The sequence below is a fragment of the Pimephales promelas genome, chromosome 4, assembly GCF_988280905.1.
Source record: "Pimephales promelas chromosome 4, fPimPro1.hap1.1, whole genome shotgun sequence".
Classification (NCBI taxonomy): domain Eukaryota; kingdom Metazoa; phylum Chordata; class Actinopteri; order Cypriniformes; family Leuciscidae; genus Pimephales; species Pimephales promelas.
Genome location: NC_142772.1, coordinates 42,167,224 through 42,180,460, shown reverse-complemented (window position 1 = coordinate 42,180,460; position 13,237 = coordinate 42,167,224). Strand labels below are relative to the sequence as shown.

Below are 13,237 nucleotides of genomic sequence, written 5' to 3'. Positions count from 1 at the left end.
GAATCGGACACATATCATGCGAATCGGAATTATCTTATGCATCTGCATCCACCACTTACACCTTACCCATCATGACCACGAGATAAACCATGCAAGGAAATCGTAACAATATATAGGCTAAAAGACTAACTGCATTCACGTCCACGTTATATTACAATAATCCACCCTTTCAACAAGAATCGCCTAAAGGGTATTTCTTTAACCTAAATGACCCCAAAAACAACATGCACAACGCTGACAGCGCCAAATAACGGTAGAAAAAAGTACCTTCATCCTCAATGTGAGAGGTTTCTATCCTGCGCTCCTCATGCCTATAAACTTTATTGTGATCTCCAACCCACAGAATAAACGCTGCATGTGTGAGAGATAGACGCGCTGCTTAAAATAGCGACACAAGGAGCGGGGGCTGAAGGCGAGGGAAAAAAAGAGCCACCATAAACAGCCTTAACTGACATCAGCCTCATTTCTCTGAATATGTCGAACTGGACGCAGATAACCTGAAGTTTGAAGTGCGTCTATCCGCTGCTGCTTGTATTCATAAAAGAATCATGCCTCTCACGCGCTCCATTTTTAAACAAGTCAATGGACTAAAGTAAAACGAATGTGAACGTATGGAGGATTTGAGCTACAGAGGAAGTGAAAGTTTGGGTGGTATAGGGTTGAGAACAGTTAGGTTAGCAAACTGACTAAGTTAGCTTTGGAATAAAATAATTAAACACCGTTTTGATACTCCCGTGTTAAAAACTCTGGTTTGTATTGAATTCTTTTTTGCATGACTCTGAAATTAATGTGCAATTATATGTCACGCAGAACCTTTGACAGTTTTATCCACGAGAACCGTGGCAATGTAGTAAATGTTACTGACCTCTTTTCTGTAGGGTGACTGTGAGCTCAAGGGTACAATTCACCGTTCAAAAACATTTATTTCAGCCGGAAATAGAGTATTTTAAACGTTGTAAAGGTCCATCTTCGCCTGTCTGTCAGTCTTTGCTGTCTAGACTTCCTGGATGAACAGCCGCGTGCGCATATAGTTCACACACATACACACACACACGGAAATAAAGTGCATGACAGCAAAGTCAGCCAATTTACTCTCAGCCCAGAACCATAGGTTAACAATCTCTAACAAGGGTGATTTAAAAACAATAAGTTCACGATAGATTGTAACAGCTTTGTTTTTCTTTTTAATTAGGCCTAAGTTGATCTCTAATTTGTAAGAGTGTTGAAACATTTGTCAGTTACACTATTATTGTTCCCTTTAAAAACACTTAGCCTCTAAAATGACTGTAGAAAAGTGTTTTAATAATAAACACTGGGAAACTAGGCTACTTTGCATATTTACAATGTTTTTTTTTTTTTAAACATTGTCAAATTTTTGAATTGAAAAAATATTATGTTTGTTTATAATAGCCTAGACATAATTGGCAGGAAAGCAGTCTCAGAACAAATGACAGTCTAAAGTTCAGAAATGGCATTAATTTGAAGACTTTTACACACACACACACACACACACACACACACACACACACACACACATATATATATATATATATATATATATATATATATATAATTTTTTTTGCTAAAATTGTTAAACAGCAAGTCCAAGATTTATCTAACTTTAAAAAATTAATTCACTTATTAATTCACTAGAAAAATGTTGAATGTTTCTAGTAAAAAAATTGCTTATTGAAGAATCATCCATATTTTAATCATCCTTTATTTTAGATCTCATACATTAACTTAACTATTAAATGTTATTATGTTTAATAATTGAGTGTCAACATAACATAACAATCATGGATAGCCTATTCTACATTGAGTCCAAGAGTTAAGGTTAAACACTGTCTGTATCACTTGACCAGTTGTAGGCAAAATGCTTCTTTGAAGGTTCATCAAGGGAAAATCAATCGAGCGCAGATGGAATCTATGAAGACGCGAATAGTGACACCAGATACGATAAAGACGCTTTTAATAGACGCTGCACCGTATCAAAAATATTAAATACCCCTGAAAAACAAAACAGATAATCTGACAAAGCCATAATAAATGTGAATACCAACAAAAACGGCCTTACCGAGTCAACAAAGCTTTATCTTTAATCCAGGTCCAACTCCATAGAAGTCCGGTTACAAGCAAATGTCTTCAGGCGCTCTTCTCAGTGATAAATCGTGAAAATCCACCTTATTTCCCCTGTAGTCCTTGTAAGGTGGAATATTGAAATAAATAAACTTCCAAACTCATTGCAATTGGCTTCTTAGTGCTCCTACACCTGAAAAAAATGCATCAACCTGTTTTATTTTCGACAGACGTCATGACTATCTCCCCCGTCAGTGCGATGATAAAAACGTCCACACAGTTCGTGTTATGATATCCAGCGTAAATACTGTATTAAACCCCGTGCGACTGACAAAGACTTGACAAGCGTCTGACGCTTTTAGAAAAGCCCATCATCGTACTACTACCTGCTACAAGGTAACAGCGCTGATAAACGATCTCGCGAGTCAAAGCGCTTTGAAACTCTACGCCGCCACCTGCCGGCTGAGGAAGGAAAAGCCAATGAAGACACAATGGAGATGGCAGGGTGACTAATACTGATAGGATTATAATCTAGAGTAATAATGATTAGATCGAGGCTTTTTCGTAGATTACTCCCACTGACAAGTTAATATAATATATTACAATATTTATGTGTAGAATGAGTCGCATGATTTGAATACATTTTTGCTAAATCTTACCATATGTTGTTGAACACCTGTTATTCTGAGTTTATTGACACCCTAACAAATATATTTTGATGATGATGATGATATTATTATTGTTGTTATTTTGTCATTGATGCATTCATTTTATTATACAATTATTCATATATTTATAATGTTATAGATTGTATTATTATTATTTGTAGTAGTAGCAGAAGCAGCTCTAGTATTTCTGTTTTATGAAACACAATGGAAAGACGCTGTTTGGATATAAATATTTACGTATTTATAATAAAAAATCTTCCCAATGTATTTCACCAACTTGCTTGTTGAGAAGAAAGATAATAATAATGATGAAAAAACAGTTAGCCTAACATACATTGAAAACGTGAATAACTTTTAATATGCACAACTATCCATAGCAGTCTGTGGGATGGAAATTAAGCTCAATGTGCATCCAATGCAATTCCAATAAATAATGACACTAAATTATGCATTTTTTATTGTCTTTTCATAATGACATTAATACGCTTACCTTACCAAGATAAAAAGTCATGACTGAGGCAGAAGTGGGACTGACAACTTCAGAAAATCTTCATGTTCCTTGACTGATAATAAGAACAATACATTTGAAACGGGAAGAGACTATTCTCTCTCTCTCTCTCTCTCTCTCTCTCTCTCTCTCTCTCTCTCTCTCTCTCTCTCTCTCTCTCTCTCTCTCTCTCTCTCTCTCTCTCTCTCTTCATTTTCTTATTCCCCTTATGTCATACTTGCACACACGCGGTCAAACTACATTCCCCAGCATGCATCACTCGACCGTCTCCACCAATCAGATTCCTCGGCCTACCCTCCAATTGAAAAAAAGAGGCTTGAGACTGAAACGTTGTCTGTGCAGTGTGATTGTTTACACATAAGTATTTCCTGCAATATTATCAATATATAAATATAATAAATGGCATCGACTTTACTGTCACCCATGGTGGATTATTATAACGACGAGGAAGAGCTAGACAGTGTGGATGAAGATGAAGATCGCAGTTTCAGAGGCAGAGACTCGGAAGAAGGTGAATACGCACAGTAATTTCAGTTTATCTACCTTTTTGTCTCATTCATTTATGATTGATGCATTAAAAGGCATATTTCAATTGATAATGAGCGAACTGGCTATAAGCTGATAGTAAAATAGAGCTCAGTTATGTTAAACATGCAAGGAAAGTGTGCATGTGTCGTTGTTTTCTGTTTGTTATTTAAGAGCTATTTTTTGCAACTTTATCGGTATTTTTTAATCTGTATAGTGATATTTTTATACTTTAATGTTGCCTGTATACGCTTTTAACTGTATAATGGCTATGCATTTTCATATGTGTGTAGTTTATGTGCTATCCAGTCTGTTGATAAACAGTTAGCAGAGTTAGCAGCACACGCCAGGAAACAAATACATTAAGCAGGATGTTTTTGAACTCATACAGACTCGAAATCAGTTGCACCAGTGAACTTTTTTTGCTTTTAAAGTATCATTTTGGTAAACAGTTGATTTATGGTGGTAAATATTTGGGTTGAAATGCTTGAATTTGATCTCCGCTCACTTAGCTTAATGCTGGTGTCACATTTGAGATGAGGCTGATGATGGGAATAAGATCAGATACTGTTAACATAATGTATTTTAACGTATTCCTTAATAATAAAAGCTTTTCAATATGAATATTTAAAATATAAGGAACATCTTATAAAGTGCGTGTGTGTTGCCTGGTAAACCAGACTAGTAAGGGAAGGGTACAAAATGTTCCTACGAAGATGGTTGTGCATATTGTGCATATTGCCCTCATACAACTATATTTTAAACCAACATCTTAATGTAAAAAAATGTTAATGTCCATTTGTCAACTATCCTTCAAAGAAGAAACGTTGTTATTACTTTTAAATGTTTGGGGTCAGTACTAAGATTGTTTTGATTTAGTCTCTTTTGCTCACCAAGGGTGCATTTATTTGACAAAAATACAGTAACATTGTAAAATATTATTACAATTTAAAAAATCTGTTTGAATAATTTTTAAAATGCAATGTATTCTTGTGCAAATCTGAATTTTCAGCATCATCAGTCAGTCACATGATCCTTCAGAAATCATTCGAATATGCTGTTTTGGTGCTCAATATAGCATATCTTTTCTTGTTATTATCAATTCATATTTTTTTGTAAACCATACAATTTTTTCCAGGATTCTTTGCTGAAGAGAAAGTTGAAACGGACAACATTTATTGGAAGTAGAAATATTTTTTCACTTTTCATCAATTTAATTTCTTTAAAAAAAAAAAAAAATCTCACCTCAAACTTTTGAATTCAAACCGTAGGACGTATTGTTAGCAACATTAAAGTTGTAATATTTTTGAAATGGTCTTAGATCTTTGTTTCATATTAATCTTAGTATCATCTTGTGACAGTTCCCCACAAACACAATACTATTTACATTAATTCCTCTGTTTAAAAAAAGGTCAGCAAACAACATATATGTAATGTGAATTATCTATAGGCCTGTGTATCTTTTTTCAGCCACATTTTCCAATCTAAATAACAACAGAGGATAATATCTGGTTGTTGCCATAAAAAAATATCAAGCTACCATGTCTGTCCGCTAGATGGTGCTAAAAATGTGCAAATAAATGTGAATGAACTAAATAAACTAAATGTCCAAAAGTGACATACCATACCTTATTCTTAAATCAGTGTATAATTAATTTATTGGTGTTATATTTATTATTATTATTATTATTATTACAGACACAGAGGATGCCAGTGAAACAGATATGGCCAAACATGATGAAGACGACTATGTTGAGATCAAAGAACAGTGAGTATTCCTTGTAATTGACTATCTATCTATCTATCTATCTATCTATCTATCTATCTATCTATCTATCTATCTATCTATCTATCTATCTATCTATCTATCTATCTATCTATCTATCTATCTATCTATCTATCTATCTATCATAATTTCTTTGAGATATTTTGTTTTTGTCTTGATTTCAGGATGTATCAAGACAGACTGGCATCCCTGAAACGACAGTTACAACAATTGCAAGAAGGTGACTGGAAATGCTCTTGTAATTAATTGAATTTTTTACCATGTGTCCTGAAAAGTGTGTGTTTTGATTGATAATGGTCTAACAAGGTGATGTAGCCTGGCTGGTAACCAAAAGCTTGCATGTTCAAATGGAAAGGGTAATCTATCACCATTGTGCCCCATGATCAAGACAGCCTATTGTCCCTAATAAGTGTACTATACATCACTGATAAAGAAAATGTCAGCTAAATTACAAAGTAGATACATTTTTATACTCATTAATTTCCACAGGCACACTGCAGGAGTACCAGAAGAGAATGAAGAAGCTCGATCAGCAGTATAAAGAGAGACTTCGGAACGCTGGTAAAGATGATTTATAATAAGGCTTTTCATCTCGATGTCAGTCTCAATATTTCAGAAGCCAACTTTACATGATTATCTCTTGTTTGTGCTCTCTTTATCTTTTCAGACCTATTTTTACAACTTGAGGTAAGATGCAATTCATTAATTGTATGAATCTGTTGATTTATTATTACTGAGAAAGCAACAGAAATGGTTAATTAATGCAAAATACATTTATTGTAGACAGAGCAGGTGGAGAGGAACTACATCAAAGAAAAAAAAGCAGCGGTGAAAGAATTTGACGATAAGAAAGTGGAACTGAAGGAAAATCTAATTGCAGAGCTGGAGGAGAAGAAGAAGATGATCGAGAACGAGAAATTAACAATGGAGCTGACAGGAGGTGAGAAAGTGAGATCAGATAGAGAAATGCAACCTGAGAGGGTTTTTGTGCAAGGCATTGTTAGTATTGCTGTTGTAGAGAACAATATCCTGTGTGAGAAATTCATTTAAACCCTTAAACCTAGTACGTTGTCCATGTATTTATTTATTTCAGATTCCATGGAGGTAAAAACCCATATAACCCGGAAGCTCCGGAGACGACCCAATGACCCTGTGCCCATTCCAGACAAGCGGAGAAAGCCTGCACCTGATATCCTTCACTTAGTTTTAGACCCCGTTTACACCTGGTATTAAAATGCGATCTGTATCCAGATAAGTTATCCGGATAATAAAAAACGCATGTTAATGCAAGGTGTAAACGCGTTGTGATCGGATCGTGATCGGATCTGCCTGACCACATCTGGAGGTAGTCTGGCTCGCATTGTGTCCGGATCTTTACTAGGTGTAAACGCAATCTGGTTGTTGAAACCACATATGTATATTTTACTCCTCCCAAAAATGCTAAAAAATAAACGAGTAAGAGCGTGTTATATAGGCTATGTCATGTTGTAGCCTAGTCAGATGCGACACGCATCACCGCAGATGAGCAGCTGAGCGTCTATTCAACGTGCAAACATCGCAAATAAAAGTGAAAGTAAGTCACAGACGCAGTTAACACATCTTCAAGTAAAGAAACGAAATTATCTTACCAGGCCTGTTGCCACTCTCTCTTATTGATGTCTCTGATTTGGAAATTAGCTGATGATCAATAAAATGCCGCTCAGATCTGTTGCTTTTGGTGGCGTGCAATCCAATAAATCTGCATATAACGCAGGAGGTGAAGATCGGATTTATATCCGTTTTGCAAAAACACATTTATGTGGCCAGGTGTAAATGGAATCAGTACTTATTATCCGGATAACTTACCTGGATACAGATCGCATTTTAATACCAGGTGTAAACGGGGTCATAGAGACCCCATGCACTGGAAACACTTCAGACCACCAACACATCAGTTATGCATCTTCTATGTATCTTCTATACATCTTCTATACATCTGTAGAGGCGCTGGAAGTAGGGTTGCCGATTTCACTGGATTGTAAATGCAACACAATTTTTTGTTCATTTACATTTATACATTTTTAGCATTTGGTAAATTTAAGTGGCCTATTTTTAGTGTTGGTTATATGTTGAATTTTTTTTTATTTTAAATATTTGCACAGTGTGACGTCATATTGTGACCGTTGCAGTGTGTGTTGAAAGAATTTGTGTGTTCACTTTACTCCAGAGTGCAAGCCTACCTTCTGTGTTGTGTTTTATTTTTATTGTCTGTTTATTGTCAGGCTCTTTTATTGTATATGACTGTGTCAACAGCTCAAAAATTATTTAAAGGTTTTAATTAATAGACCATAGACCAGTCCATTATAATTGCAAGCAGTATCAATAATGTAAAAAATGTGATGTGCAGTCAAATGTCTCAGTGTATGCTGTAATAATCAGGTTTTCTTAACTCTCCTCACCTCAGTTAAATTATTTACTTACTGATGAACAGATCATGGAAGATCTAAGAACATTGAACAAGGTAAGGTTACGAATTGGAATTGGCAATCGAAGTACAAATTTCACTGCTTCTTAGATACAGTATCAACTTTTTGACCTAATTTTCAATATATCTAATTTTATATCATTAGCATTTATAAAAATGTAATAGACTTGCATATTTCTTTGCAAGCTATTATTTAAAAAATCAGTCCATTTAATCAAATTGTAATGAAAATCTTCATGATTTGCGTCTCGGCTTTGAAGAAAGGATTTTTTTTTAAAGTTCTCTATTAGGTAATAAAAAGCAGGATCCCCTGAAAATTTGATTACATTTTATTACTCAAAGAGATACATGAGACACATTACTTGCGGATGACAAAAAAATCGGTTGTGTTTTAAGTGGTAAAAGGCTGCAGACCACAAAAAATTAGGTTTTGACACTGACATATTATTGGATTCATTTTTTATTTATTTTTTGCCAACTGCTGATTACTGTGAGCTGACCAAGATATCGGGTTGTTTGTCTGTGTCTGTCGTGTTTAACACCTGAGATTGCTGAAGAAAATTAAAACATTCTTCCTTTTTGCTTCATTTCCCTTATAGCTTAAATCTCCGAAAAGACCAGGTATGGAGGTTTTGTCTTTTAGAGGTGATTCCCCATACGATTTCCCATCAAATTTTTCTTTTAAACCACAAAGTCTTTAAAAATGAATGGGAAATTAATTGAAATCAAACGTCTGTGATGTTTTTCAGCATCCCCGTCCTCTCCAGAGCACCTCCCGACCACTCCAGTGGACACCCCGTCCCAGCGGTATGAGGCACGGATAGAGGAGGGGAAACTCTACTATGACAAGAGATGGTAAGATTCTCTGTGTTCTGCTGGGCTTTTCACACTCTGGTACACATTAAAGACAGGGTAGGAAACATTTTTTGTTATGCTGGTTGAAATTTCTTTACATCTTGAAATCAATCACTAAATTAAGTGGTATACATGTATTTATATGTATATATCATCTGCGGAAGGCATACAATGTTTTCCAATCGTTGCATTCAGTCCGAATAGATCGCTAGAGTTAGACAGACGTCAGGCAACTGAAAAATCTGCCTCCGCCTCACAATTCCTCCTGAACCCAATCAACAAGCTTATGGTGTGTTAACTACTGTAATGGGGAAGAGATGGAAACCTGTGACGTTCTACTCGTTCGGGTTCGTGATTAGGTTTTACTAATCAACGCTGAAATGAATCTGCAGCTGTCAGGTGTTACAGGTAAGTGATTATAATAGTATGTGCTTTTGAGCATCTTGTGATGTTTTTGTTTGCTCCCTGCTGTTTTGAAGTCAGGCAACACTTTAAATAGAGGAAAATGCTACCTTTCTCTGAAAATGTTGATACCTTTAAACTCTGGGTGAACACAATTTTTGGTTATTGTGTTTTACATACATTAGTAATTCATGTTACATTTCTTTAAGGTTTCTTAGCTCTGATTTAACATGCTTATTTGCATTTTAATGATCAATGACTCGATGTTGGTTTAAAGAGATGATGACCCTTGGTACAGCACGTTGTGAAAAGCCCTTATGAAGACTGACTGATTTACATTGTGGAAATTAATGGTGTATTTACAGCTTCTACCAGCTGGGGCCAATTGCATGCTTACCACTCAAACCTTCACACCCTGGTTCCTGCAGGGCCTTGAAGCTTTAAAAAAAATCTTTTTTTACTTCTACTGACCACAAGATGGCACAATCACTCTTTTGCTTTTCAATTCTATCATATAGTTTACATAAAAGACAGTCAGTGTCACATTGTCAGAGTTGGTCATTTTATCTATCTATCTATCTATCTATCTATCTATCTATCTATCTATCTATCTATCTATCTATCTATCTATCTATCTATCTATCTGTCTGTCTGTCTGTCTGTATCTATCTATCTGTTGGTGGTTTTATCTATCTATCTATCTATCTATCTATCTATCTATCTATCTATCTATCTATCTATCTATCTATCTATCTATCTATCTATCTATCTATCTGTCTTTCTGTCTGTCTGTCTTTATCTATCTGTTGTCTGTTCTATCTACTACAGTTCTGTCATATTGTTCTGTTGTTCTTCTATCGTTTATCTATCGTATACATAATTTGGATCATAAGTTACATTTTGAAAAACTTTGTATAGTGTTTCAGCATTAAAGTAGCATTTACAATTTTAGAATTTTATTTTATGTGGGCTGTAAAAAGGTGCTATTTTCAATTCCTTAGTTATTACTATTAGCAGTTGTTTTATTTGATATATGTACATAAGAATGTGTGTGTGGGGTATTTGCAAGGAGTAGTTGGCTTGAACAATGCAAAATCTGTGCCAGGATTCAGGTCACACATTCCTAGCATGATATTTACCATTGTCCGTCACCTGATATTTAATAATGTAAACATCAAGGGCATCAAGATCCAAAAATCCTGACACGCAATACTCTGTACAGACTACATTAATCTATATTTTGTTGTTTTGAATAAGTGATCATAATACATAGGAAGCTTGTGGTTTAGGATGAGGACTGGAGATTACTTTGTCTTATGCATTTGTGACATTAAATGTCATGAATGCCTCTGGATTTTTATGAGCGTGTCAGCATGCATTCATCCAGTCGTGCCCTTTAGACAGTAGGCTGCCGTAGCTCTCAGCATTGCAATCCAACCGGAATATTTCTGTGCAGATGAGGATAGAGTGAGCGGAGGAGGAAATATGGTTCGGTGTGATACCGCAGGCAATAAATGTATAATGTTACATGTATATTAAATGCACTTTTATTCTGCTATTTTGATAATGAGTGGAGAAGGTTGAGTTATGCCTCTATAATTTGAACTTTTCCAGAGGATGTTTATGTGAGAAGGTTGAAGCCGCAGGCTACTTTCACTCTCTATGTATTCTGCGTTTTAAGAAATGACTCTCTAGTTAGTGGTGTTTGTGCCACAGCAAACCTGTAAAAGTGAGTTTGCAGTCTGTATTGAATGTAATGAAACAAAAAGACAATAACAAAGGCAAGAACTTCTATTGAGTTGTCCTTTTTGACGGGCTACACGTCAAAAAAAAAAATAATAATAAACGATTCGCCAACAATGACTCTTTAGAACCGGTTCTTTCCTCATTGCTCATCTATGGTGTATTTTACCTGAATTGTGAATCTGAGTTTGCGGCCTGAGTGTAATGCAATAAAAAAGCAGTGTACCACAAAATAACAACAAAAAAACGATTTCTGAACCGATTCGATGAGCTGATTCTTTTTTGTGAATCAGGGAAAAAATCAGGGACTCGATATGAACCGGTTCTTTTTCATCAATTGATCAAATGTACCCCAAAATAACCATTAAAATGTGACTTATTTATTAAAAAAAAAAAATAAGTACACCTCTACATTTAGAAGCTGGCAATGCTCCCTTTGGCAGAGATAATTTTATTGTAGACATTTGTTATAATTGCATATCAGTCTCTTGCATCAATAAAGTTAATTCTCCATGCAGAATTTCACGAAAATGAGAAAACGATGACAGAATTTTAATTACTGTGATATCCTTTAAGCCAAAATATTGCATTTTCAGTGAAGAGATGTCTCAAAGAGATTATTCTGTAATGGTCTTTCTGTCTAAAGCATCTTAAGTGACTAATACTGCTTTTGTTTCAGGTACCATAAAAGTCAAGCAATCTATCTGGAGTCCAAGGAGAACACCAAGATCAGCTGTGTCATCAGCTCTGTGGGGACCAATGAGGTTTGTGTCTGATTCTCTCCTCTGATTGGTGATAAACAAATGACTGTGCTCTTCAAACTAATGCCCCGCTCAGAGGGGAAATAAACAGCGGGTTATTGAGATCAGCCCAAGTGTATCAGCCTTGGAGAGCCAGAGGAGGAAAATTCTCATTTAGCCGTTCTCATTTATTGTAATCTGCATCCATATCAAATTGTACGAGGATGTCTTTCCAATGGCTTTTGTCTCATTTGCATCCTTTTAATGCCAGCATCAATAGCACACTGCATAGATCTGGGCTCTTACTTGCTGAGCCAGTGGCTTTGGAGTACAAATCACTGTTTAGGATTCATTTGGATTCTGGAAAAGGGTGGTACAGGATAAACACTGAAGTGCTTTGTCTTGGATTTCGATTCTCTTGCAGATCTGGGTGAGAAAGACAAGTGACAGTACGAAGATGAGGATTTATTTAGGGCAGCTTCAGCGAGGGGCCTTCATCATTAGACGCCGATCAGCAGCATAGACGTCACTCTTCCTCATCTTTTATTTTACAAACATTTTAATGCTCTTCCCGTTTTACTTAGTCGTCTTCGTCTACTACATGTTGAAGCATGATATTTCTTCCTGTCGTATCTTCTTTTTCTATCACTCTCACATGTACTGTATAGATACTACCAAAGTATACCATGAAATGTCTCACGTTTGTCCTTCTTCTTGCTTTTCTTTCTAAATGAATTTTGCATTGTACATGTAATGCAGTCACCATTTCTGAGGCAACGCTTTACTGTTTGATTTCAAAGCGCTCAGATGAAGCGTGTAGGCGACAATTCACTTTGGCATTCTATTGTATTAGCAGTAAGGCATTTATTTTGTTGTTTTGTTTGATATGTCATGCCATAATCTATTCTTTCAATGCATTTGAAAGTGTACAAGATTTCAAATCACTTTGCAAGTTTTAATTTTGTATTTAGTCCAACATTAAATAAATTTGGCTCATACAGTGCAAAACAACATTTGTTTCTGCATAATTGCTTTAGTTTTTTCCTCCCGTTAAAGGGATAGTTCACTTTGAAATTAATTTTTGATATGTTTTAGCTTACCTCAAGGGCATCCAAGATGTAGCTGTCTTTGTTTCCACAGTATTTTCAATTTTGATATTTTTAGCTTGAGCCGTTCTTGCCTGTGAGTCATATAATGGAGGTCTATGGTCACCACCTCAAAGAGCATGCACAGAGAAGTCCAAATTAAACATGATTTAATGACTCGGAAATGTAAGTACACATTGATGGCCTAAGACACGAAACGAGTGGTTTGTGTGAGAAAACGGAACCGTATTTATATCGTTTTTACCTCATGTAACCACAGCCACGCCCATAAACCTCCATTACTGACAGACAAAAACGGTTTGATATCAAAATTGAAAATAATGTGGAAACAAAGACACCTACATCTTGGATGCCCTTGAGG

General features: G+C 35.6%; 2 protein-coding genes across 4 annotated transcripts in view; one reads left to right on the top strand and one right to left on the bottom strand.

Annotated features, from left to right (window-relative positions):
* The window catches only part of taok3a (TAO kinase 3a), a 71,931-nt gene extending 69,434 nt beyond the window's left edge, over positions 1–2,497 (bottom strand). The window contains exon 1 of one of the 3 annotated variants that reach the window (XM_039658848.2): positions 2,078–2,497. The gene's annotated coding sequence lies outside the window, so the exon portion shown is untranslated. Of the gene's footprint in view, positions 1–267; positions 398–865; positions 1,030–2,077 lie in introns of those variants that run through there. The other 2 variants (XM_039658847.2, XM_039658849.2) reach the window with 2 other exon arrangements.
* A 1,046-nt stretch (positions 2,498–3,543) lies between these two features.
* Positions 3,544–12,774, top strand: suds3 (SDS3 homolog, SIN3A corepressor complex component). The gene is made up of 12 exons (XM_039659696.2): positions 3,544–3,766; positions 5,479–5,548; positions 5,731–5,786; positions 6,056–6,127; positions 6,234–6,253; positions 6,350–6,506; positions 6,660–6,755; positions 8,005–8,066; positions 8,630–8,651; positions 8,780–8,885; positions 11,710–11,794; positions 12,195–12,774. Exons 1-12 carry the CDS (start codon positions 3,655–3,657, stop codon positions 12,291–12,293), a joined length of 957 nt encoding a protein of 318 aa, XP_039515630.1. The 5' UTR covers positions 3,544–3,654; the 3' UTR covers positions 12,294–12,774.
* Positions 12,775–13,237: the final 463 nt, after the last annotated feature.

Coding starts and splice junctions, on each gene's coding strand:
- suds3 (XM_039659696.2), top strand. CDS start 3,655: ATGGCATCGACTTTACTGTCACCCATGGTGGATTATTATAACGACGAG. Junction 6,128..6,233: donor AGAGAGACTTCGGAACGCTG/GTAAAGATGATT, acceptor TTATCTTTTCAG/ACCTATTTTTACAACTTGAG. Junction 6,254..6,349: donor ACCTATTTTTACAACTTGAG/GTAAGATGCAAT, acceptor CATTTATTGTAG/ACAGAGCAGGTGGAGAGGAA.